The sequence below is a fragment of the Ascidia mentula genome, chromosome 1 (genome assembly GCF_947561715.1).
Source record: "Ascidia mentula chromosome 1, kaAscMent1.1, whole genome shotgun sequence".
NCBI lineage: Eukaryota > Metazoa > Chordata > Ascidiacea > Phlebobranchia > Ascidiidae > Ascidia > Ascidia mentula.
The window spans coordinates 11,104,263-11,129,616 of NC_138566.1; the positions used below are offsets into that span (position 1 = coordinate 11,104,263).

General features: G+C 38.8%; 3 protein-coding genes across 6 annotated transcripts; 1 reads left to right on the top strand and 2 right to left on the bottom strand.

Moving 5' to 3' along the window:
* Positions 1–603: 603 nt before the first annotated feature.
* LOC145917883 (alpha-adducin-like) lies at positions 604–9,357 on the bottom strand. 2 transcript variants are annotated; one of them, XM_082978859.1, is made up of 17 exons: positions 9,239–9,357; positions 8,937–9,083; positions 8,616–8,739; positions 8,246–8,272; positions 7,283–7,434; positions 7,068–7,154; positions 6,452–6,595; positions 6,078–6,221; positions 5,903–6,001; positions 5,553–5,726; positions 5,247–5,376; positions 4,989–5,128; positions 4,485–4,595; positions 4,193–4,279; positions 3,209–3,350; positions 2,981–3,103; positions 604–2,471 (listed from the first exon to the last, which is right to left on the bottom strand). In XM_082978859.1, exons 2-17 carry the CDS (start codon positions 9,081–9,083, stop codon positions 2,134–2,136), a joined length of 2,169 nt encoding a protein of 722 aa, XP_082834985.1. In that variant the 5' UTR covers positions 9,239–9,357; the 3' UTR covers positions 604–2,133. The 2 variants fall into 2 exon arrangements, with proteins under 2 accessions (XP_082834985.1, XP_082835068.1); XM_082978942.1 differs by lacking the exon at positions 8,246–8,272.
* Positions 9,358–10,277: 920 nt separating this feature from the next.
* On the bottom strand, positions 10,278–20,294 carry LOC145917894 (major vault protein-like). Of its 2 annotated transcripts, XM_083003199.1 has the most exons (19): positions 20,228–20,294; positions 20,028–20,163; positions 19,598–19,793; positions 19,362–19,485; positions 19,162–19,293; positions 18,912–19,006; positions 18,333–18,458; positions 18,026–18,190; positions 17,717–17,814; positions 16,660–16,783; positions 16,147–16,282; positions 15,191–15,283; positions 14,483–14,579; positions 13,638–13,835; positions 13,210–13,357; positions 12,611–12,822; positions 11,630–11,873; positions 11,320–11,508; positions 10,278–10,896 (listed from the first exon to the last, which is right to left on the bottom strand). In XM_083003199.1, exons 1-19 carry the CDS (start codon positions 20,247–20,249, stop codon positions 10,720–10,722), a joined length of 2,712 nt encoding a protein of 903 aa, XP_082859325.1. In that variant the 5' UTR covers positions 20,250–20,294; the 3' UTR covers positions 10,278–10,719. The 2 variants fall into 2 exon arrangements, with proteins under 2 accessions (XP_082859325.1, XP_082859326.1); XM_083003200.1 differs by lacking the exon at positions 15,191–15,283 and having other exon boundaries at positions 10,279–10,896.
* A 1,262-nt stretch (positions 20,295–21,556) lies between these two features.
* Positions 21,557–25,218, top strand: LOC145917837 (polycomb protein eed-like). 2 transcript variants are annotated; one of them, XM_083003132.1, is made up of 10 exons: positions 21,557–21,632; positions 22,454–22,682; positions 22,753–22,911; positions 22,965–23,090; positions 23,146–23,319; positions 23,374–23,507; positions 23,839–23,944; positions 24,228–24,386; positions 24,710–24,783; positions 24,842–25,218. In XM_083003132.1, the coding sequence occupies exons 1-10, from the start codon at positions 21,586–21,588 to the stop codon at positions 24,969–24,971; spliced, it is 1,338 nt and encodes a 445-aa protein (XP_082859258.1). In that variant the 5' UTR covers positions 21,557–21,585; the 3' UTR covers positions 24,972–25,218. The 2 variants fall into 2 exon arrangements, with proteins under 2 accessions (XP_082859258.1, XP_082859259.1); XM_083003133.1 differs by lacking the exon at positions 21,557–21,632 and adding an exon at positions 21,778–21,899.
* Positions 25,219–25,354: the final 136 nt, after the last annotated feature.

The following is a 25,354-nucleotide window of genomic DNA, read 5'->3' on the forward strand; positions in this document are numbered from 1 at the left end:
CTGATCACGACTGGAACAGACAAATTATAAACTCGGCAAGGTAACAACTCAAGTACCCAGGGTTTCATAACAGAAGACATAATGAGTTATTTTCACATGGAAAATATATTGGTTATTACTAAAAACGAATGATTTTAAGTCGTTTACGGCGCAAAGCATTGACAATAATATTATTTAGGACGCCCAACTCACCAGCGTCTAATGTGGACGATTTTTTCAGGAAGTTCTGTGCTATGAAACGAAGTTGGTGGGTCAAGAAAGCGATTTTGGGGTGATGAACTACAATTATTCAAAACCTATCCTCGGGAAGGCAGAGTTAAAAGTATAAAAATTCTCACAGGAATGATTGAATTTACAGGAAAAATATGTATATCCGTATAGTAGGTAAGATTTCCGAAATAAATGAATAAATTTAAGTTTCTCGTAAATATTTTGGACACGCCAGCCGTTTTACCGGAACGGCGTACCGGCAGGAATTCTTTTACCGATTAGCGTTCTGTGGGATTTCTACCGTAAAGTCTTCATATTCTCCAAAAGTGCTCACAACGTCATTTTTACTTTTAAGACCTGAGTTTAGAGCCAATCAACTCCATGGTGTATATGCAGCAACCAAGCGATGTTTTATTCGGCGAGTGATCAACCGTCAATGGCTCAAGCAACAACTACTCATAGGATCAGTACACTAAAAGCGTCCACAACATTATTTTTACAATGTTAATTCGCGGTAATGAAGCACGACAATTACAGAAAGGGAAGTCGGTATGGAGGCTATTTGAAAAATATCCTTATTGTAGATTCTATGAAAAATCATTAAACCAAAGGAAGCACGTACAAGCTTTTAGGAGTGCAAAAAGATTTACTACTACACTTTGAGCGTTGATTTGATAGGAGGTGTCAATTGGGATATGGTCAAGGTGTTTTTAAATGTGAATAATACGAAACAAAGACCGTGTCGACAACAAAACGTGATTCGTGTATAGTTGCGAAGAAATGGGTGCGGCAGAAGCAACATGACATTATCGACGACAAGAACGCATCAAAATGCTGTGAAGAAAGACGACAAAAGCGGAGGGGTCGGATTACCGACGTCTTTGAAGAAACTCCATAGTTAAGTACAGCTCATTATCGTCACATGCCATCAAGTAAATCAACCTCGATCTGCAGGTTATAATGAACTCCGGTAACCCGCGTTTTAGAACACTACCGCGGTTCGGCAGTTGCCCTTGGCCCCGAGCGGCATGAATGTATTATTTAAAGAAGAGTTACGTTAACGCACCTGCTACGTGATGTTTAGTACAATGGTTTCTAGGGCGGTGGGTGTCGATTGCGGACATGTGCAAAGTGATTAGCGGATGACAGTGAGCGAGCGATTATGTACAAATGCGTGTACGCGCAGCGAAGAATGTATACATGCATGCTTGTTTTGTATGGCACACGTTTTATGCCGACGATCACACGACGAACATTACGACAAATGTTACGCAATTACAGGTAATTACATTCACAGTACAGGGCGCGTTTTTGACTTGCAACACATCAAATTACTTTGCGGATACCAAAGGCCAACCTTCCCAATTTTGTGTTGACGCCTAATTTTACCCACCAATGATATTGAAAAAAAAGCAAAACTATCTCCCCCCGGATGGAAGATAGTGGACATAAAACCAGTATCACGGCTGATAGAAATTAAAAACTGACTTAAAATGAATCAAATTTCCCGCACTAAGGTAAAAGAGGGGTTTCAAACGGTAAAAGCGCTTGTTCAATAATGACGCACTTTATTTCAACTAAAAGTAAGACTAAATATGCCGATACGGTAGCAGCACCAAGCGTTACGAAAATGTTAACTGGGCTTTAACATGATAACGCAAATTACTAAGGGTTCGATGACGCAGCACATATATGAAGCAACAAAACATGATTCAACAAACAGCACCAAGCTATCGGACTTCAACTGAAACTTTATAAAACAACGGCTCACTGAAATGAATAGGCAGTCAGGGTCAATGTGTCTTAAGGTAAAAAGCGTCATCCGGTTGCCGTGGCAACAGGAGCCACGAAAACTCGCCGCAAAGCACTAGCCCAGAGGGAAACCCCCATATTTTGTAAGCAGCGAAGCAAGATTTTCTACTCTTAATCCTTTTGCTTTTTCTTCTTCAGGAAGCTGAGTGACCTCCTCTTTTTCTTCTCCGTCTTACGATCTGCATTCCTCGACTCCCTTCCTGGCGATCCGTTATTCCTCATCACGACATCCTCTTGCTTCGCCTCCTTTTTGGGCGTCGCCTTTTCCTTAACCGGACTCTTTTTTTCGGGTTCGGGAGCAGCAGGAGAAATAGGATGGTCGTTTGATGAATTTGAGTTAAAGGATGAAGTAACTTCGGCTACAATTGGCTCCTCCTTTGGTTTCTCCTTTGGTTTCTCCTTTGGTTTCTCCTTTGGTTCCTCCTTTGGTTCGTCCTTCGGTTCTCCACCTTTAGTGAGAAATGTCAGCTGTTGTGTTTTTGTGTAATGTTTTCATGATTAAACTGACTATTTCATGCAGCAGGGAGAAAAATGGTTGTTTGTAGTTTGCATGACACTGTGTTTATATTGGTAATTTTCAGTCGCACTTATATACCGATACTCTTGGGCGTCCCCGCCTCTGGAGAACGAAAAAATGGGAATGCACTCAAAGCCTTTTTAAAACAGTCAATACGACTAAAAATTAGTAAGTGTTTTTATAGCACTATGTGCGCCGTGGCTGCCTTAGTTAGCCCTAATGCAAGCTAAAACTACCAGGATAATGGTGTCCGCACGACCATAAACTTGCGGTGAGAGTTACACTGAAAGGTGTCGGGTTTTCAGAGCATTCTTCGAACCGCAAAATCGTTTTGCGACAGCGCGACGGAATACAAATTGTGTGGCACGTTAAAAGCATAATTAACTGTGTCGGTGGCCACAGCTTGCTTGGGAAAAATCACGTTAAGCGCGCACTGCTTACTTTCAGCGACTGGAGGTTCTTCTGTATTTTCAATTTTGGTTGCTTTTTCGGAGACTGGTGAAGCAATCTTGCTTTCTTCGAGCTCGGTAGACTCATTTTCTACTTCTTCGTCTGTTTTTGGGTCTACAGTGGAGTAGAACATTATCTTTTATTACATCTAAAACCCCAGTAATCTGTACAGTGATTGCTTTTTGCCATGGAATTCGATTCCAGCTACTGCAGATTTACCTTTAAGCACGTTCTTTTGGTACTCCTTCAAATCACCGTCTGATATCATGTTAAATGGGTTGGGTGGCCCCGCGGCCGACACCACGTGGATGTTGTGGCCTCTTTCGATAATTCCCTTGCTTGACGTCGACACGTGATCATCCTGCGTGAAACGATAACACAACAAAGTTAAACTTTAACTAACTCACTGGTGTATTCCAACTAAGTTGTGAAGCAATAAAAAGCAATCCAAGCGCATCCGTCAATATTTACATAGTAGTTGACATGCGGACGTATAATACGATCGTTGCGCGGAATGAAAATATGATTTATGTGATTGGCAACCATGGAAGTACGTGCTATGACCACGCGTGATGTCACCTCGTCAACAAAGGGACTAATGAGAAGGCCGCTGACGTCATCAAAAGTCGAGGATAGATAAGAGTCCGAGAAACACTTGACGAAAAGAGAAATTGAATGGAAGAAATAGTTGCAAACGAAAGAGTTGATTCAGCCAAAAAGATCAATTCTCAACCGTAAATAAAAGCGACAAAGTCCAAAAGTAACCTAATATTTGAGTGAAGAGTTTAGTTAAACATTTGTTAATATGATTTATTTGCTAAGGTTTATCCCTCACGGGTGTTCGGGTTCGAAAACAACTGAATGTGAAAGATTACATCATAGTCGTTGTACGAACACTGAACGAAACGACTAGACAATGGCATCCCTCACCACTAGTTAATAAACAACCTCCCAGCAATATTTTCCCATCAAACGCGTTGCCGTTTTGTGCCAAACAGGCCACAGTGAGGTTGGTCGCAGCACGCGCGCTTGATAAGCGACCCTGGACAAACAATCGGGGCGGAGGGACGCGAGACGGGCGACTTAATTTTCCCGAAAGCATCAACAGAAAGACGAACTGCCGCGTCGCGGCCCTAGACGCAGTTAAAACGATCTCGCGGCGCGCCAATTGCGTTTAAGTCAATAACTAGTTTAAGTACTTACGGGCGCTGATCGATCAGGAGACACACCGTGCAAGAGTTGGGACTGTGGACCGGGTTTGTTCATCTCATAACGTCCTTGTCCGCGTATCTGCACAAGCAAACAGAGGGTGGTGATTGGCTTGGTTACTAATTGATTTAATGACACTCCCTTGGTTTCTGACAGCACGTGCTCTGTTAATACGAAATTACGCTGCAGCCATGCAAAGGTAACTGTTTTGCACGCGTTAAGTTTTTTGCAGCCGATTTCGGTAAATTACGATCGGCGATAAAAGATTATCACATGATTGACTCACACTTTTCCGAGTTTGAAGAACTTCTCTAGGGTCGGTATTGGTGGGAACGAATTGGTTGGGGTTGGTAATGTGAACTGATGAAGCCGATTTTCCATCCTCACTTCTCTTCCACTGTCATAAGAAATTAAATTGTTTAAACCAAACCACATAATTAATTACAAAATAATTTTTTTCTGTATCTTTCTATAAAAAGCAAATTATCATGAGAAAAAAAGGTTTAGAAAAAAACAAAGTTTGGGGGCTTGACATAACTACTCTTTTCTGGTATACTTAGCAAGGAAGAGTGATTAAATAATTTTTTGCCACACAAACTTTTACCTTCATTCTAACAATTGGTTCATACTTCTCCACATCAACACAATGAAAATGACATAATGTTATGTGGCAAACACACTGGCTTATCAAGATCATTAACGACATTGACGAAGCAGTTATACAATCCACGGCCCCATTCCTCAAACAATAAAGCAAATACATCAAAACAAATAAAATTTCACAAGTAACCTTTGTTCTGGTGTGTGGGCTAACATCACCATTCTGGGAAGAGTTGGCAGAATTCTTATCATCGTCAATCACCCTTGTGTACTGGTTTGGTGAATTGACCCACCTGGAGTGTTCAACTTTCTTCAAAGAACCCCTCATTTCTGGAAAAAAAACAGGCAGAAGTTACAAATTTGCACTGACACAAACCAACATCACCATGTGTACAGAGTGATGTTTTGAAAAATTAGCATGAGGGAATTATGTGAAAAAAGTTGATACCTTCTAACTGTTCTGGCAGTGGTGACCCAGGGTTGAATGCATAAGCTGGCACCTCCACATCGCTGTGCATCCGCGGTTTCCTTTCTTTAAGAATCACCGGATTTTTGTAGGAATATCCGGAACGATAACCCTGCACAGCAAAAAACAAATTTTTTTTAAGCACTATTTTTGCAACTTTTTTTAAATGTAATCAAAACTGAATGGTGATAATAAAGGATTTTATAAATAACCTTTTACAATTTTCATTTTCAATCATGTTTTCCAACAAGGAACATCATTATGCTGATAGTGAAACAATATTCTTACCATGTCATCGAGCATTCTAATGAGAGATTCAAATAACATCTCTCCCACGCCCCACTGCACACCTTCCTTTCCAGCAGTGCTGTCTTTCCTGGCAACCTCCTCAGTTCGTGCCTTCATCGATGACCGATCAAGTTGAATGAGTTTGTCAGGCCTCATGCATGACATTGCCTTCACCTTTTGGTACAAATAGAAAAACAAACATGCCATCACACCCAAAAATACACTATTTTCATTTTGCAAAGAAAATGTAGGGACTCACTTTATACTCAAACAAAATTTAATCTAAAACACCACAATCCCCATATATGACATTTGGTTAACATAAAATCACTTTTGTCACTAACACATACCTGAATACTGCATGCAAGCATTGTAAAGTAGAGATAATGAAAAGCTTCTTCCACTGTTTCCCCACAAGCAATAAGTCCATGATTGCGCAAAATCATTACCTTCAAAATTATGCAACCAGTAAATCACATAATAATTCTAATATGTGCATTTTGTATTAAAACAAACCAAGCATACCTTGTTGTTGGGGCCAAGATGCTTTTGGATTGCCTTCTTCTCTTTGGCATCAACAACAATGCCATGGTAATTGTGATATGAGACTTCACCAATGATGAGTGCTTCTTGTGATATGGGTAGCAGACCGCACTCCATGGCTGAGACCTAATAATCAACACAACATGCCATTTTACTGAACATTCTTAACAAAAGACACGAGAGACCTTGTAGGGAAACATAACTCATGATTATAGGCATGAAAAGTGAAGAATTATACTGTATAAGGTGTTGCTACATGTCACATACAAACAAGCACTTAAATTCTTGCTTGAAATCCACTTGACCACCCTAAGCCTTTTCAAAGCAAATTGAGATAAAGAAATGGGTCAACTTACTGCAACAACATCGCTGCTATGGACATGTATGACACAGTGCAGGTCTGGTCGAGCAGCGTGTATGGCAGAGTGAAGGACATAGCCTGCCTGATTGTAACCAAGTGTGGTTGACCCAGGATCCATTACATCTCCTTGCATGTTGATCTATAAAACAATAAAATAAATTAACCTAATATTCGGTGTGATACTTACAACTAACCATTGATAGCTGCATTTTGACCCTTAATTTATTACTTAAATAACATAATTATGGGAAACACATCAACAATTGGTAGTTTGTTGTTGGCTTTGATCATCAAAATGCTTTGCTTTGATTTCAAATTGAAGTAAACTCTTTTGCAAAAAATGCATTGTGTTCAAGTTTTCAACAAGCTTCAGAAACCAACTTCAAGTGCAATGCAAAATTAAATGTTTACACAAGATCTCAATTAGCTTCTATCCAAGTATACAGATCTGCTTCTATTGATTTTGTAACCATATTTATAGTTCAACCATTTGTGATTGTAGCACCATTTTCTTTCAGGTACATCTTAGAATAATTCTAAACAAAAAAGTGCCTAATGCACATGATAACAAATCCTTGCACACTACAAACAAAAATCACTAAAAATTTTACCTTTAGCAGTTTTGATGCTGAAACCTCATGATACAATAGTCCAAAAGGATTTATAAGGAAATGTTCTTGTTCCCTGTTGACTCTTACCTACATTATAATGCACAATTTTGTTTCACCAATGAAATGACTGCAGCATACAATAATTTTTACAACATTCCACCATCTGTTGCAGAAACACCAATGATATAGTTTACTGTCACACAAATTTCACTTACAGTGATGTGATTGTAGACAGTGCTTGACCATCCATAAAGATCAACAATTCGGTACAGGGCAGCCAGTTTGCATCTCAGCAACTTTTCGCCTTTGCCATACATTGTGGCATCTCCCAATAAAAGGTCGTTGATGGGTGAAACACAACCAACTCCTGAAAAACATGCCAGGTTTGTAAATCAGTTCTTGTTCACTTGTATAATGAAGGATGGTGTTTGTTTATTGTTAGAAAATTGTTTGGAATTTGGGATGGTCATGCAGATGCACATCGTACTGATCACAAAATCTTTTAATTAGTCTTGATCAAAACAACCGTTCAACAAACGGTAAGTGCAAAATTGTGATTTAATTACAAAATACACCATAACTGCAACACAAAATACTTGACAATAGAAATAGGCGTGAGTAGGGCTTGGTTAGTGTTAACGACACAAGTCAGAAGTGTTTTAAAACAAACCAGTTTTATTGTTGTATAGCTATTGAGTCAACACCTGACACCAAACATGGTTCTTTATACCAATTCTATGTAGAGCTGTATAAAGCCCAATTAAAACCAATTTGATATGAAAATATCAAATTAAAATGAATCAGATAATACACATTAAACACCCTACCAAAAAACAATTAGCCAAATATAAAATTTGATCACTGTCAACAGCCTACTTTTAAGATATTCTTCTACCTTCAAATATCAAGATAGCTGGATAATGTGATTTTTTGTTTCTTAAATCACAGCAAATTACAAGACTGTTATGAATTAACTTAATGCTGTGGGAAGTATTGTGTGAATGCATTGACTTGAAATGCAAATGTCTTCTAACTACCTAGCTTTCTAATCTTGGTTTAAGAGCAACATGGGTGATTATGCTGGTTGCTTTTCATGCATGGCAGTGAATAGCAATAATTCATGTACTGCACTGAAACAATGCATGTAATTAAAAGTAATGATGCAAGGTCATGTTCACCTGACTTCATTCCAAGCATTGTGCTTCCTGACGAAAAAAATATTTACACACTTTTTACATATTCTCCACACTTTTAATACTATTTCACCAGATGATGGTATTATATTCTGTGTAAACCAACTGCATATTGTATCCAAGTGATCTAGCTTTTAAGTAAGCCTTTTTGTCCAGCATACATATGCAAACCTTTAAGGGTTTCAATACACGAATGACTGAGTTCATTGCTAAGAAAAGAGAATGATACAATATGAAAGCAATTCAACACACTGTGTGTGTTAACTTTGGCAAACACACAACTCAAACAACCTTGCCATTGCTTTTTCTGTACAGTCAGAATAAAACTAAGTCAATTTGGCAAAGTAAAACTTACCTTGCTGAAAACTTCGATTACTTGGAGAAAAGAAATTAGCTATTTCTTTAGCAATGACATGACCACCACCATGACCAGATCGCAACAGGTCCGTCACCACAGTCTCCAATTCTTCCTTGAAGTACTAAAAGCCCACAAGCAAAACTTAATAAGTAGACGGTGTTCCCATCAAGCAAAAACTCAACATTATTTTGTGACGTTTCTGGCAGAACAGATATAGATTCCAATAACTTCCTGAATTGCCTTACAGAATAATACCAGGCAAAAAAAAACTTGTTCGCAACAAAACAGATGCCCAAGTACCAATTTTTGTTAGCTTACTGGGCTTGTCAGAATATTGGAAACCCGCTTCTTCTGTCCCAATGAGCTGACATCATTCTCAATGTTGGTGGGTCTTTTCACAGGATGTATTCCCATTTCCTCCTCGGAATAATCACCATTGTGGACTTCACTGTTGTTATCTGCCATCTAAACCAATACACAGGTTCAACATCAAATTGAGTAGAAATGAGCCATAAGAAAAGTGAACTTTTCATAACAATAGGTGACAAATGAAAAAAACACTTATACACAGTACTATCACATCATTGCCTAATACGTTACATGCATCCCAAACGTTTCACCTTTTTTTGCTTTCGTAGACGATAGGGTGATTTTATAACATCCAAAATATTTCCATAACACGTTGTGCAATCAGAAACAAACCAAACTAATTTAAGCGTACAGCATACACTGCCGAAAAACAGACCAATAAATACTCGAGGTGAGGTGTCAAGTTACTGTTTAGAGTGCGCATGGGCACAAATATAAGCTTTTAATGACCACACTACATGCGAACAAGCGTTGCTATAATGATGAGTAACAACCTCTCCTTCCACACTACAACAAGAGCTGGCAGTTACCCTTGCTTTGTAAAACACGAGACTTTTGCTCACTGCTTTCCCCACAACTCATTTATCTTTTGGCGCGCACCAAGGCTTCTCTCGTCGCATGAGTACGATTGTTTTGGCAAAAAAACAATGGCGGAGGGCTCGTCCGAATATAATCCAAAAAGGGGCAGTCTGCCTTTATTTTGTATGACGTAATCTCGAGCTGTTTGCTCTCCAAACAGTTGTCTCGGTCCCTCCATTTTCAGGCTTTTGAAAAAAACTCATAGCTTTCAAATCACCAGTTCCCGCTGTGAACATTATTGTCGGCCCTGTTTGTAAAGAGTAAAGACGGGAATATCCACACCACAGGATACTAGTTCACACTGAAGTGCATTATTAATCCAAAGGACTGATTCGAAATTCCAACTCAGAGCTGGTTCTTTTTTTCAAGTGAAATCTTCTTGCACGTCCCCGAGAGAATTCTAATACGGTTATTCTCCAAGGGTCTGCCTTTAGTTAACTTTCAACTGAAAGTCAAGTAAACATTTTCTCAGTAAGCTTTTGGATTGCAAACTTTCATAACCCTGTGACGTACCATCCCTTACAAATTATTATGGTAACGCACCGTAATAATAATGACAGTTTTTACGACAAATGTTTTTAGTCACTGCAACAGCTGAAAGACTTTGCAACATTAAAACGACTTACTAGATCGTCGCTCCACTTGGGAACCACTGCTTTAATTCAACCTCAACTGTCCCATGTAAACACCAATCAACGCAGTATAGCTACATAAAACCACCATGCGCTGTAGACAATGAACTCCAGGAAAGCACTCACTTATAAAAATTTGATGCACATTGGATTGCTTGCAGCTGCTTACTACCTTTTTGTGCACTACACCAGCGCTGAAGGTTGCAATAGTCTTTGGTGCATGACGTTGATTACAAGATTCAAAGACAAACATACACAAAAAACACGATTTCGTGAAACGATAATTGAAGTGCATACGACAGTTATTTGAAAACAGAATTGGGAACAGTTTTTCGCTTGGGCTGACATAACTTGACGCCAAATATTCATTGGTGAACTTCGGTTGCTACAGTAACGACACAATACACTTAGCTCTACAAATTATACAAACGTCTACGAAAAAGCTCAACAATCGTTGCCGTGTAAACTACAGGTACATGCATATATATTCAGGGGACAATGTACAAGTATCTTGGATTTGGTTAATTTTCGTCATCATCATCTTCATTATCTTCGCGCCTCTGCTTTCGCGAAACTTCTTGCAGAATCCGGGGTGGTCCGGCGCCAATCAACCCTTGTGCAGCATTAAACAGGTTGATTGGAGAGTTACCGTCGGTGAAGATAGTCGATTTGATACCAAGACTTCCCAGAAGTTTGACCTGATGACGTAAATGAATAATATTGAAAAGATGAGATCGCATTTTCCAGCATCATTTTCTTAGGGCGTTCAGGATAAAAAATTATAGCTTGCGTTTTACGATTTTTTTTCACCATCGCGTTTATAGTCAAACATTTTTGTAATGTTCATAGCAAGTTTTTCGTGACATGAGAAGTCAACACAGCAAATCGGTACGTGCATAAGATTTAAGAAAGAATACTAGTTCCGAACAATGATCTGTACTGCTCTACGCAAGAAACAAAAAGCCCCTTTGAGCTGCAGTAAGTATTGCACATTCATTCGACATACGGACATGGTTGTATTTATATCGGTCAATACAATACGCCACAGCTACACTACACCCATTTCCACCATAGATACAGGACTAAAAGATAGAGATCATTTTTCAATTTACGATAAATACCTGCATTTCGGGTCCGGCCACTGCGATAGCGCGGATGGTATCCGCTCCGATGGCGTCGATCATCAACCTGAACTTCTCAGTTTCGATCTTGGACAACTCCTTGTCCTTGTCAATTTGTAGTTGATTCTGCTCGCGCAAGTAGTGGAGTTCAGCCTCGCGCGCCTTGCGCATACGACTCAACTCAGATTCCTGTGGAATTAATCAACTGTTTAACTACAAGCTTATGTGAAAGTGATGGATACAAATGTTTTTTTTACATACACAGCGACGTCACACTTGCGTACTAATAAATACTTAGACGGATACTCACAGCTTCGATCTCTGTGGCCTTCGCTTTTAAACTTGCTTGATCCACTGCCGCTTCACCTTCAATTCTTGCAGCCTCAGCGCGGGATTGAGCCTCGGCCTTAGCCTGTCCAGTGCTCTCGATCGCCGCGCTTTGAGATTGTAACTCCAGAAGGTTACGTTTCGACTTTTCAGCCTCGGCTTCGTCAGAGATCTTCTGACGTTCCAGACGACCACGTGCCTCTTGTTCTGTGCGTTCTGCCTCGTGCCTAAATCAAATGCAATTTGTTTAGTTTCAAATTTTATGAAGTACAATCTTGTGGAAGTTTAAACATAAAACATAACTACACGTTAGAAAATTAACGTGCTGCGCAAAGAACAGTGAAATAAAACGTACAGTGAAAATACAGCCAATCACGATAGAACCTTTGTGATCACAATATCAAAGATTGGCAACAAAAGGTGAACTTCGCCTGCCCAACTCAATTCGGTTTGAATCATTAATGTGGTGGTTGTTTAAGTATAGTTCACTATCCCATTATCGCTTCTACCAGGATAATTCATTGCTGAGGCATATTTATTACTATATATGGCGGCTCTTCTGTCAAATAAGGGTTGTAAGTTTAAACGTTTCGTTTCGTCCTGATGAAGGCTGCTGCAAGGCAACCGAAACGTGGAATCTTACAACTTTTTTCCTTTTTTCCCCAGAAGAAAACCTTATTTTGCAAGAAGAGCCGCCTTAATATCAGGGTAAGTTGGTCGAAACTTGCTGAGAAACATTTGAACTTTTTACAAGAAATGAATTGTGTGGTATGGAAACATTTGGTCCACCGCGCTGGTAAACGCCAGATATTTTCTAAAAATGTCCTTTTGACGGTTGTTTTATATGGTCAAGGGCGTACTGAACAGAGCTTACTACATTAAAAAAAAAAACTGGTTTAAAAAAGAAAATTTCATGGATGCAATAGACAGTTGGTTTTGCTCTATGTATGGACACGAAGCCCACCTAGCTGTGGCTTCCTGGGAATTGGTTGTGATTTCTATGGCGAGTTGGACAGATTTAAGGAGGGAGTCACGTGTCCTCTGATCAACTGGTTCAACTGATTGAATGTCGATCGACGTCACAGCCAAGTTGTTTTGTGGAAAGTCGAAGCGATCTCGCACTTTCCGGTTTTCGTCGATTCCGAACACAGATGAGCGGATTATGCGCGAAGAGTTCTGGAAAAATTGAGGAAATGAAAATAACAGAAGAATTAACAAATATTGGTGAATTATAACGCCCTAAATTTGTGATTTCAAACTGCGTCGTTTTATCATTTTACGGGTATCGCGTAACATGCTGTGTTTGTGATATCTCAGTGCAGAGAGTCATTACCTCTTAAAATAGTCACAATCTCTTCCAGGTTCAAATTCCAACGCTTGCTCGGTTCGCAGAATAATTGGAAGTCTTCCAATACAATTGTTTATTCGAAAAGTATTTTTTCCACATACTTACACGCGGAAAAATTTGGAAACCAATGACCTGACTTTTTTCCACAATATTTACATAAAAAACACAAACTTCTAACAGCCGTGCACTGGACTAGATAAAATTTGAAAACTCACCTTATGGAAGTCGTCAAAGCTCACAGATGCAACCGCACCTCTGACCCGTGATGCAATCGCCTTGCACATGTCGCCAACGAAATCTGGAACGCTGAAGAGTTTTGCTGCTTCCGCTTGGCTTTCCAGAGCTTTAGTGATGTCGAAGTGCCTGAAATAGAACAAAGTCGAGCTTATATGTCAGTTTAACAGTTGATATCAGGCCCATGTTCAAACACAAACTCCTAACTGTATGAGAAATCTCAAGCAGGATACATGGATCCTTGTTATTTCGCATGTTAAATACACACAAGTCTATGCCATTCAGCACTCCTAGACTTGTTGAAGCTTCGAGTATCGAAAACCAAACTTGTAACACGTAATATCAACCGCAAGTATAAGCCCAAGTTTCTTGTTCCCACATCCCAGAAACTTCTTCTCAACAGTCATACCAGTTATATGCAAGCTGAAGGGAAAGCCTGGCGTGGTCGGACGTCTCGATCGTGATGACGTCAGTGCAGAAATCGGGACCGAGCAAGAGGGCAAGGGACCTGATGACGTTAGGACGCTTGGGTTTTCCCCCGGACAATGAGAGTTGAGTAAAATGTTCGTCCGGACCAAGCATGACCAGGTGGGGACCAAACACGACTCTGAATGTATGATGTTTGTGAGCAAAAAAAGCGGTTTATGATATAGTGGGGCGATCCTGCCTATCATGCCATTGCATGAAATATTACTGTTTTAAGACGATTGTCAATTTTTTGTAAGATTGGTTCAAATGTGTACATAAAGTTATTGCATTGGTGGATTATTTGTCAGTAGAAGAATATTTGAGCAGATTTTTTACCAATCTTACAAAAAATTGACAATCGTCTTAAAACAGTAATATTTCATGCAATGGCATGATAGGCAGGATCGCCCCACTGCACAGGTCCTTGCTTGGCGATCAACTATCATGCCATTGCATGAAATATTACTGCGTCATCTGATACGGTGGTAGAGATCCCCTACGTATATGTGAAGGTTGCCTGGCAAGTTGTGCGCTTGCGCACCAGTGTACCTTGGCCACAATATACCCCGTGAAACCACTGAGCTCCTGTAGCTCAGTTGGTAGAGCGTTGGGCCTGGTTAGCCCAGGGTCGTGAGTTCAAACCTCACCGGGAGCTTGATTTTTCAAATCTTGCTTCGACTTGTCAGGAAAAAGTGGCTGATCCAGCTGAGCTGCCAAGCCTGAAAACCTCATGATCGTCTTAAAACATACACCTTTCCCCAACTCGTTGTTGTTTTTTTTGCGTACCTGGCTTTCTTGTCTTTGTAATCGTAGATCTGCACACAGGCATTGTGCGGAACCCTGAATGTAACCACCTGCGTTTTGTTGCGAGAAGTTGATTGATCTGCAGACAAACAAAACTTTGAAAACAATCAGTTAGTGATATGCTGCATGGTGACCAAGGATTAATACCAATATCAACATCCATTCTGATTCTGAATACATGTGGTATATAGTTACACTTAGTTGCGTCAGCATCGTTCTTAAAAAGAACATTTACGTTCAAAAAACGTTTTCTACCGACAGATAAAGCTCAACTGAACAATTTTAACGTTCGTTTCTGTAATAACGTCTCTATCAACGCGTACGATTAGTTACCAAGTTCTCTGTTAAATTACTAGTTTAAAAGTACTCGTGGCAAATATGTTCCTTTTTTTCAAGTAGAACGTGTATTATTTTCTAGTGCCCACGTCAGTTTACTTGACATTTACTAAACTTTAATGCAAAACTTAAGGATATGCTCCATATACAGTTCTTGACCAAATAAAATTATCTGGTTTGATTTTTCCATTATTTATCTGCATGCACCTCCCATTGTTCATAACACCAAAACACTCAAAAAAACAACCGCGGACCATACATGCAAGACAAAACTAAATTAGCTGGAATTAATGCTTACAGAGAAAACTATATTATTTTCTACTTGGCCGGCCCAGGGCAAATAGCCCAACTTAACTGATAGCTTTGGGAACATTTGTTGTTGTTGTTGCTGTTGTTGTGGAACATACATGTTCGAAGCTTGGTAAGAGATACCTGGTTGCAGATTCACTGCAATAAAACACCATTTAAAGATTAGCTCTTTTCCAATTTCAGTTACAACAACAGCAACAACAATAAAGACAGCAAGAAAGGATTTGTTAAGTTAATCAATTGTTGGGTTAGTCAACCCATTCATTATCATCATACATGTATCTGTTTTATGCAGTGGAACATTTTCGACTGCGGGTCGGCAGAAACCGGGATTAAAAGTTTGGTTTGTTTGGCGGATATATTTTGTGGTGGTGACCGAAACTTTCGATTCCTTTTACTGGAATTTTTTACATCTCTAGAACTTCTGCAAATGAAACAGGAACCAATGCGAAAGCGCTTAGTTCATGTCGTAAAAAAAAAAAAAATTTAAAAACCTTAAATTAAATTCTTAAAAACACACTTTAAAGTTGATGACGATTTGCGTGAATATTTAACACTGCAGCAGCGTACAATTACACAATACATCCCGACATTTTTGTGGCGTGGAGGTTTTGTATTGCGGATAAAGGTTTTCCGAGCCGCCACGAACAGCAGATCCCGGCATATGGTAAACAAAAATCTTGGTTAGAGCTACCATGTGTCAGGTTTCGTTTGGCGACAGTACAGGAACAGGTAAAAGTGAAACTAATCGTTTCCATTTGACAGACATTTCCAAACAGACGTAGGCGCCTGTTTAATTGCACGCGTGCGGTCGAGTGTCACAGCATTAAATTGGTTAAACCCATCAAAAATTATCAAGACTTGGCATTAAATCTAAAGCCAGTGCGATACCCCACCACCGAACACGTGCACACTCACCCTTGACAACCAATCACAGTCACAACCACGGGCAAAAACGAAGGAGTGGTATTTGAATCGACAAGTGTCAAATTGCAACCGACCTTGTCCGCGCTTCCCGCGATCAGCCAATGGGTCGCGGTCTGCGCTCAGAAGGTTTTCAACGGTTGGCGACAGGGTTTTCTCCCAAAGTTCTTCGTCGTGTGTGAGCATGTACGTGCGCCCACAAACACTGCGCACCTGAATAGAAAATTAGTGAATAGAGAAAAATACACAATAGGAATGTGCCTCGTTGGGTTTAGGCGGTCTTTTGTGAAACCGGTGTTCAATGATAAGGAACCCCCTATGTCGGACGGTGAACAGACCCAGTGATGGGGTTGCTTTTTCTCTTGAGTCCGTTTTATGCAACTTACAATTCAACATTGACTTATTGGGGAAAGCTTTCCATGTTTAAATTAACATAAAACTACACTCTTTTTACAACAAACCGTTTGTCGGCATAAATCTTATGGGATAGTTATTACAAATTTATTTAAAATTTAGTGACAATAAGCAATGTTTTTCATTTACGTGCACAGAATGAGAATATTTTACAATCATTTGGGTCTTGATCTTACCTTGCCAGTCTTCATATCTCGAACGTAAATTCCTTCACTCTCGTCCAGAGCAATCGCTCTTCGCTTGGCGTGAACCAAGACTTCCACTGGAGGAACATATTCACAGGGTCCTCGTATCATCCATCTAATATACATTATTGGATGCGGTTTTGTTCAGTTTTAACATGTGTTTTAAGTGCAGTTGAGAATGAACATGACAAGGAAAAAGTTAGTGGGACAAAGAGAAGTATTCCAGGATCATACAAAACGTTTGGCTTTTAAAGATTATTCCAGGGGTTCCCAAACTGGGGTCCGCAACAACAGGGGGTTCATGGCGGTATGGCAGAAAAATCAAACTGATGTATTGCAAACAGTCCATACACTGAAAATTGCTACATTTATTCATAAGCTTATATATACTGGCATTGATCGTATTTTTCCTTTTTTTGGAGTTCAAGAAGTATAACATATATGGATTCTCAAAGACAGATCTGCTATTCACCGACTTGCGCAGATTCCTGTAGTCACTATTTACATTTTCTCTATTTATTAAAGAGATGAAAGTTAGGCCAGGTTTTCCCAAACTGTTTTGGCCACGGACCCTATTTTGTAAACCTGTTTTTTCTCGGACCCCCTGTCTTACGTCACATCATTTTGCAACATAATCAGCATTAAGAATACTACAAACAATATCAACAATAGTGATTGGGGTGAATTCTTACGTCATAGACGCATAGTAAAGGAAACAAAAGAAAGAAAAAAGTGTAAACAACTTTGAAATCGTAAGATACAACGATGGTGTAAGAACCATTCAAACGTAGAGCAATTGTATAATGTAAGTATTGTAAAGCTTACGAAACCAATCCAGTTATAAATTACTGCAGTGATTGCTACTTATCCACTGCATAAAACTCACTAATTGTTTTTTGAGGTATCATTACAGACCCCCTTGCAGTCGATGCGGACCCTAGTTTGGGAACCCCTTAATTAGGCAACTTGGTCACACAATGGATTCACGCATTACCCTGTATATATACACCACCAATCGAACATAGTCAAATTTAGAAATGATTCTTACTTATCACCAGGCTTTCTCTCTTTTTCATTTTCCTCATCATAACATATTTCACCTGCCTTCAAAATCAAACCTTCATCCTCACCAAGAACATAAACATCCTGTGTGAATAGAAAAGGGAAAATATAAATCATGAACACACTTGTCATCACAGCAACTTTTTTACATCATTGACATAACATTACAGAATGAAAGTATTACAATAACAAACATTCATTAAAACAGTCGTCATGGCAATCAAAACAAATCTGCATTAAACCCTGCCACAAAAATCTGCACACAGCCACAAAAAAGCTTTTGAATGATGCTTACCTGTATTCCACGCTCCAGTTTTTCACCAGGTCTGATGAAGAAAGATGATTCTCCCTTGACGAGTTTTCTCTTTCCAAGCTGGTTTTTGCCATCCTCACCAACTGGATTTACTACCACACAATACTGCCTGCTGGTAAGAGTCGTGACATTCACAATTCCCTTTACCTAAACATTTTTGTTGGTTCAGTGCAAATGCGTGCTGCAATTTGCTACTTTTCTACCCATTTTCAATATTTGTAAAACAAAACAGGCTCATAAAAATTCAGTCGAAACACCAGTATATGAAACAAACAATGAAATAAATGACCTCTTCGTGAACATCAGGAATATGAGATTCAGTGTCAGCCATTGTTATCAGCCACTCTTCACCATTTTTCCTCTTCACATCCAGAAAATCTGTGAAGGTGCGATTGGCCAACATGTGCAGAGCAACCTGCATCAAAATACTAACTTTAAAGATTCCTCATTGAAATCAGCTTCTAACATAAACAATGAGGTGTTTAATATCATGGAATTCTCTGTAGAAACAAACCCAAAACAACCATTAGGTTTACAGGCTTGATATCTCAGGCATTGCAGCCTGGCATTATCGGCCACTTAAAAGTCGAATTCGCAATCCTCGGCTAACCAACCAGGCCCAATGCTCTACCAACTGAGCTACAGGAGCTCAGTGGTTTTATGGGGTATATATATTTTAGCCAAGGTACACTGGTGTGCTTTTAACTTGCCAGGCAACCTTCACATACCACCATAATCAGACAACACAGTAATATTTCATGCAAATTACATGATTGACAGGATAAATGTGTGGAAACCCAAAACAATACTGTGCTAAGACAGTGTCAACAATGTTGCACAAAGCTAAAACAAGTGAGAGCCAGTTAACCTTTTCAGTTAGGACATATGCATCAACAATTTCCACTACTTCTTCATAGACTCCTGGAAGGTAAGCACCAACTTTTTTTATCAGCCATTCCTCACCTGCAAAAATTAGAAACATTTTTTATGTTATTATTTATGTATGTTTGCTGTATGTTTCATTTTACCCTTTTATTTTATTGGTAAATTTGGGGCTCAAACAAACCCACTCTTTGTCCCTGTGTCTGTTGACTATACTGACTTATTGTTATATTTACCAGTAACCCTTCCAACTTTGTCACGATCCTGTGTCTCCTTTCTTGCCCTCAGCTTAATCGCCTGATTCTTTTTGATGACAGTAGCACGGATTGTCTCTTCCACTGACACTTCCTTCCTTGGAATGTAAGTTCCTAAAACAAATCTTGTGTTAAAGTAAAGTTGCGGTGTCAACTTTTTTTTTCATTTGTGTAAAACTTACCTGGGCCTTCAAACAACCATTCATCACCAGCAACTCTCTGAATATCACCGGCATCAGTAAAATCCAGCTCAGCCTTCAGTCTGAGTGCAGTGTTGGCTGGCACCACCCTCAATGGTGTGACAGTCTATAAAACAGCAAACATATTTCAAACTCATAGGTGTGTTGGTGTGTAACCCACATGCATCATACATGATTGTATGTTAAAACAAACAAAATTTGTTGTCACAACAAATAACCTGTTTTAGTGCTTCACCCGGATACAAAGGAAATGGATCTTGTGCCAGTCTTATTTCCCGATCAGCATGATTTAGCTTTGCTTGACCCGAAGGATCAAGTTGCACCTCACCATCAGCATTTTTAACAACTGGGTTTTCAACCACGCAGTAGGTACGGGGAGGGACTGTTATCATTCGTTCCGGTCCAAATATCACACTGCACAATTTTTTAATGTCTTCAGGTTGGGCATATTATGGTTTTGTTTATATATATAAACACACCAAGAATCGATTCTAAACTGAACACACAAGTGAAATGGTAAACACCAAGTAAATGCATGGGCATAAATCACCCTAAATGCCTTTGTCGCCAAATACAGAGGATAACTGTCAAAATTTAGCACATTCAATCTAATCGAAAGCAAGTGCATATGTAAGTTAAACAAATTACCGTTCATTGTCTTGTCTGATGTATGTTTTCGGACCAATTTCTAGCTTTGTAACATTTGAGTTCTGGTCCAATACATGAACGAAAAAGTATGGTGGTATTCTGTATATAGCTTCATCCCCACCACCTTGTGCAGAAGCTATAATTGCATTACACATGGAAGTTAGGATGGTGCATTAAATTAATCTATAGAAAAAAACTACCTGGAAGTCTTCCCTTACTCATTATGGTGAAAACAATAAGTTTGCTTTTTTAATTACTCAAACACCTGCAGAAACATAATATAAATATAAAACCATGATTGTCCATATTTGAACAATATGGATGTATTTACAAAAAGTAATGCTATAGGCTACTACTACTTCAAATACACAAAATAAACTGTGATCAACATATTATAATATTATTGGGCAATCAACAAAAAAGCCACAAAAATAAATTAATACACATAGAACATAGATAGGTACTAAGGTACATACAAGGTACAATTGTACATCACACTACAACAACAAAAATATGAATGTGAATTGTGTCTGTGCTAAAAAAAACAGTGCTGCAAAGAAGGAAGTCGATTTGCGTATGCCGCAATGTGGTGCAACTTCACTCACGGGGAAGATACTTTTACACCGGGTCACAAAGATTTTTCCAAACTTGATTCACATACAAGCCTATGTAACATAGAAATCTGTGCGAATATTTACGCTACGATTTCGTGTAGTATTTCAACTCAATTTCAACTTTATAAACAAAAATAACAGGCGGTGACCCTGTTCACGCCTAATCATTAAAATTCGCACAGCTTTCTGTTTTACACATACTTATATGTGGATCAAGTTTAGAAAAAACTTTGTGACTCTGTGTAGTAGTATTTTCCCACTCACGGTACCTATAAAAACCCAATGTAGGCATCGTTAGGCATTGTTGGCATCGTAGGCATTGTGGGCATTTCAGGCAATGAGTCTATAGGCATCGTAGACATTGTAGACATTACATGCATAATAGCCATTGAATATAAAAGTAAGAAATCTTACCGGAACGATTGAATTTAAACGAAAAAACATCATCATTGTGTTTTCGTATACTAGGTGCGATTTCGTAAATAGCTCAATAAATTTGCTGATTTTCCTTCGGTCCTGTGATCCATCCTTCAAGACAAAGTACTGTGTTCTCCGTAAATTTGAAGTCTTGATTATGTTGCTCTTTTTATTTTAGAAATGGCGTTTGACGTGACAAAATGTTTTGGTTTCAAACCATTGGAGAAGAAGAAAAGAACCGCTGCACCATAGTAGCCTAACCTGCATACGTTCGAAAACCATTGATATGTCCCTTAAGCCTTGTTCTGGAGGCGCAGCCAGTCACCCCAATAAAAACACCGGTTAAAAAATTGCGTGGTGATTTTGACTTTAGTAATAATGTATTTCCCATAGGTTGGCAGGACACGGCAGGGAATAACCACGCCTCTGACATTGAACGCATTTCAAATAAGCTGTTCTTATAATGCGAGATCAGAAAACGCAGTGTAACAGGCCAAAAAAGAAAATCAACAAAAAAATCCCGGAACATGAGGCAACGCAACCACACCCGTCACATCTCGCCGATAAGTGCCAGGTAGCGTGAGCAATCAATAGGAAAAATTTACCAACATTATCACATCAAAGAATAATACAAATCTAACAAACTGTTAGATATTAATATGTTATAAAATACGGGCAAGACAAAAAGCAGACACACTTGTCGCTGCGACAAACTGTCGCGAAAATCTCCCGCCAAACCGTGAGCACTGCCTGTACTCACTCAACTGCAGCTCTGTATGTATGTTGCCAGGACTCAAACAAGTATCTGCTTTATTATTATTTAGTCTAATTTAAAATAAAGGTGGGATATTTCACATTTGGGCATTTGTACAATAGTAAAGTGTTGTAAAAAAGCTATTTCGTTTACAATAGGATTGCTGTAGGTATCGTATCTAATGTGCACAATCGCTGTTTATTTTCTTGTCCGTTACCTCGACCAATTCTTAAAACCCAAACACATTCATCATGGTATAAATTTCAGACACCATTGCACACACAAAATGTTCACCTCTTTTTCTCTTTTGGGAACTTAAGAAGTACTAATATAGTCAACAGCAATTACTGATGTATTAATATTATATCACAATATGATATTCACTTGAGCATTTTTCACCATGTCTACCTCTCCCTGACACTAAAATTCCAGACATGTCATGGAAGATTTCTGTAATCTATGACAACCTTAGTTTATGTATTGTTGAACTTAAAATTAGACCAATCACATTTGCCGATATTTTAGTTTCTTTATTTGACTGTACGATATGGTGTAGGCAACTGCACTAAGTACTGTCATAAACAATAACATAATCATGCATAGAAAACAGGATAGTTATTTTCTCAAATAAAATCTTTTAGGACCAAGGTGATGATGGAAGATGCAGAATTAGTCGGTGTGGAAGGAGATGTTGAGGAAATGACTGATAACAAATCAGACCTGGAGACTTACATGGAAGTTGAAGAAAATGTTGATGACAAAGACACCGCTGATAATGTACAATCAAAACCCAAAAAGGGAAAATTTAAGGGCAAGATCTCAAAAAAACCACCAGCAAAGGGATTATTTAGATGTACCAATTCTTTGAAGGTGAAAAAGCAAAATGACTTGAAAATAAGCTGAAAGAGATGGTGGTAGCATAATGGTTTTTTTTTTTCAGGAGGACCATGGCCAGCCTTTATTTGGAGTTTCATTTTGCTTACACAAGCTGAAGAGCAATTGGCCTTTGTTTGCTACTGTGGGCAGTAACAGAATAACAATTTACGAATGCAGAGAAAACGGATACATCAAACTACTCCAGGCTTATACAGACCCAGATGTAAGTAAATAAAGGGCTTTGCACCTGTTGTCTTAACAACTTGTGCTGTTTAGTGTGAAGAAAATTTTTATTCCTGTGCTTGGACCATTGACTCAACGAATGGTCACCCATTACTAGCCATCGCTGGGTCAAGAGGAATTATTAGGGTGATCAATATATATACCAAGCAGTGTGTGAAGGTATGCAATGATTAAACCTCTTTTTATATTTGATAGTGTTTATTTTCTATCCTAGCATTACATTGGTCATGGAAATGCAGTAAATGAACTTAAGTTTCATCCACAAATGCCCCACATCCTTTTGAGTGCTTCCAAGGATCACTCACTACGTGTGTGGAACATAAAGACTGATGTGTTGGTTTGCATTTTTGGAGGTGTTGAAGGACATAGGGATGAGGTGTTGAGTTGTGTAAGTCGCAGGTTTACTTGTGGGTAATTTTTTCTCAGTTATTTTGTTGTGTAGGACTTTGATATATTCGGAAAGAAGTTAATCTCTTGTGGAATGGACCATTCCCTAAAAATTTGGAGATTTGACTCAGAAGAATTAAACACTGCTTTAAAGGCCTCCGAGTTGTATCAACCAAACACATCTAATGAGTAGGAACATTTCTGAACAAAATTTCCCTTTTGTGTGAAAAGTTAAGGAGTTTGAAAATGAAAGACAGGGTTGCAGCAAAACGCAAGCAGAGGTAGGCAGGCAGGCAACCGAAAAGACAAAAACAACAACACAAGTAAAACAGTCATGTGATGTGTTTCAGTTGTGTTTTTGTCTGTTCAGTTGCCTGCCTACCTCGGCGGGCGCCTTGCTGCAACTCGATGATGATGATGAACACAGTGGTGTTTAAAATGTCTGCTTAAGCATGAGTAGCATATTAGCTTTTGCTTTCCTTTTCAAACCAGTTAACTTCAACTTGTATTTTGTGTTCAGGCCCTTCCCCACTCTCCACTTTCATTACCCAAACTTTTCAACCAGAGACATTCACAAAAACTATGTTGATTGTGCCAGGTGGTTCGGAGATTTCATACTCTCCAAGGTGCAAACCAGTATGCATGTCATGATATATGGTGGTTATCTTACTATATTAGTAGCACAAACTTTGATTGGATTGAAAATAACGTTATTTTAATATTGCAAAACTGTGTGTTCAAAATAAATTTCTGCACACCTGCATATATTAAATAGCTTTACTGTTTTCATTTGCTGGGAAAATGCTGATATAGATTTATTTTTTGTAATATTCATGACAATAGGGTCTTTAAATTTCTCAATTGGAATCCTGCTAAGAGTATGTACAATTATATATTGTGCTACTTTAGTCATGTGAAAATTGCATTATATGCTGGAAACCTGGATCGGTCGACTGTAATGTGGATGAACTGAAACCAAAAGAGGGAAATGTGACTGTGCTCAGCAGATTGGACTTTCAACATTGTGATATATGGTACATGAGATTTGCCATTGACTATTGGCACAAGGTAGGTTGTTCTTTGTATTTTTCATTAAGATATTTTATTTGTTTGAAACATTTTTGCAGTAAGTTGGGAACTAATGATGGTTCAAACTACTACCAAACATCTTATAAAATAAATATGTATAATAATAATAAAAATACATGTAAAGGTTGTTTGCAGTGTGGATCATCCATTTGTCATCAGTCATCACAATCATAAACAGTTTTAAAGTTTCAGAAATTTTCATGTTTCTTTTTATTAGAATCGAAGTTTAGTCCCATTGCAAAAGCATCAAACCAGCCAACATAGTCCTTATGTCTTTAATTTGTGTGTTTTGCACATTATAGTACCTTGCAGTTGGAAACCAATATGGAAAAACATTCGTGTGGGAGCTTGACCAGCTTGATTCAGTCAAGTCGAAGTGAGACAAAAAATGCTTTTCCTCATAACAAGTCACGTCATGTGTTCCGTCTTTACAGATGTTTTACGTTGACAAATATTCGTTGTACGACCACAATACGACAAACAGCCTTCTCCAAAGGAGGAGACATCCTTATTTGTGTGTGTGACGATTCAACAATCTGGCGGTGGGATCGACAATCGAAATAATACAACGTAATAATGACGTAAAGGGAAGTTTATGTGAATATGTTGCACGCCGTGCAGTGCGGTTTACAGTGAGAGTAAAAGTGTGGGTTTGACAAACAAAAATAACCCTGTGGCAATTTTTCGTATATTGTGACCATGAAGGTTTTTCCGCAAAAACTCAAGGGCAACATTGTATGTCTGTAAGTTCGGACAACATGTTTATTTGACGTCACCACGAACTGACGTACACACCAATCGTGAAATACAAAATCATCGACAACAGTTGTAGAGATTCCTCTTTAGCAGTACTAGAAACAGTACTTTGAGCGTTCATGAGACAATTTAGCATCATGGTAAATTGGTTCCTTAATATTGCCAGAATCTAACCGTCTATTGGGCATCGT

What these genes read in the sequence shown, in the direction of transcription:
- LOC145917883 (XM_082978859.1), bottom strand. Translation starts at nt 9,083, where the DNA reads ATGGCAGATAACAACAGTGAAGTCCACAATGGTGATTATTCCGAGGAG. An exon ending in TTCTTCAAACTCGGAAAAGT is followed by an intron (nt 4,280 to 4,484) that starts GTGAGTCAATCA and finishes TTGCTTGTGCAG; the next exon opens with ATACGCGGACAAGGACGTTA. An exon ending in CTCCTGATCGATCAGCGCCC is followed by an intron (nt 3,351 to 4,192) that starts GTAAGTACTTAA and finishes CGTTTCACGCAG; the next exon opens with GATGATCACGTGTCGACGTC.
- LOC145917894 (XM_083003199.1), bottom strand. Translation starts at nt 20,249, where the DNA reads ATGAGTAAGGGAAGACTTCCAG. An exon ending in ATCAGACAAGACAATGAACG is followed by an intron (nt 19,794 to 20,027) that starts GTAATTTGTTTA and finishes AAAATTGTGCAG; the next exon opens with TGTGATATTTGGACCGGAAC. An exon ending in CATATGTCCTAACTGAAAAG is followed by an intron (nt 18,459 to 18,911) that starts GTTAACTGGCTC and finishes ATTTTGATGCAG; the next exon opens with GTTGCTCTGCACATGTTGGC.
- LOC145917837 (XM_083003132.1), top strand. Translation starts at nt 21,586, where the DNA reads ATGAGGCAACGCAACCACACCCGTCACATCTCGCCGATAAGTGCCAG. An exon ending in ATACCAAGCAGTGTGTGAAG is followed by an intron (nt 23,091 to 23,145) that starts GTATGCAATGAT and finishes TTTCTATCCTAG; the next exon opens with CATTACATTGGTCATGGAAA. An exon ending in GGGATGAGGTGTTGAGTTGT is followed by an intron (nt 23,320 to 23,373) that starts GTAAGTCGCAGG and finishes TTTGTTGTGTAG; the next exon opens with GACTTTGATATATTCGGAAA.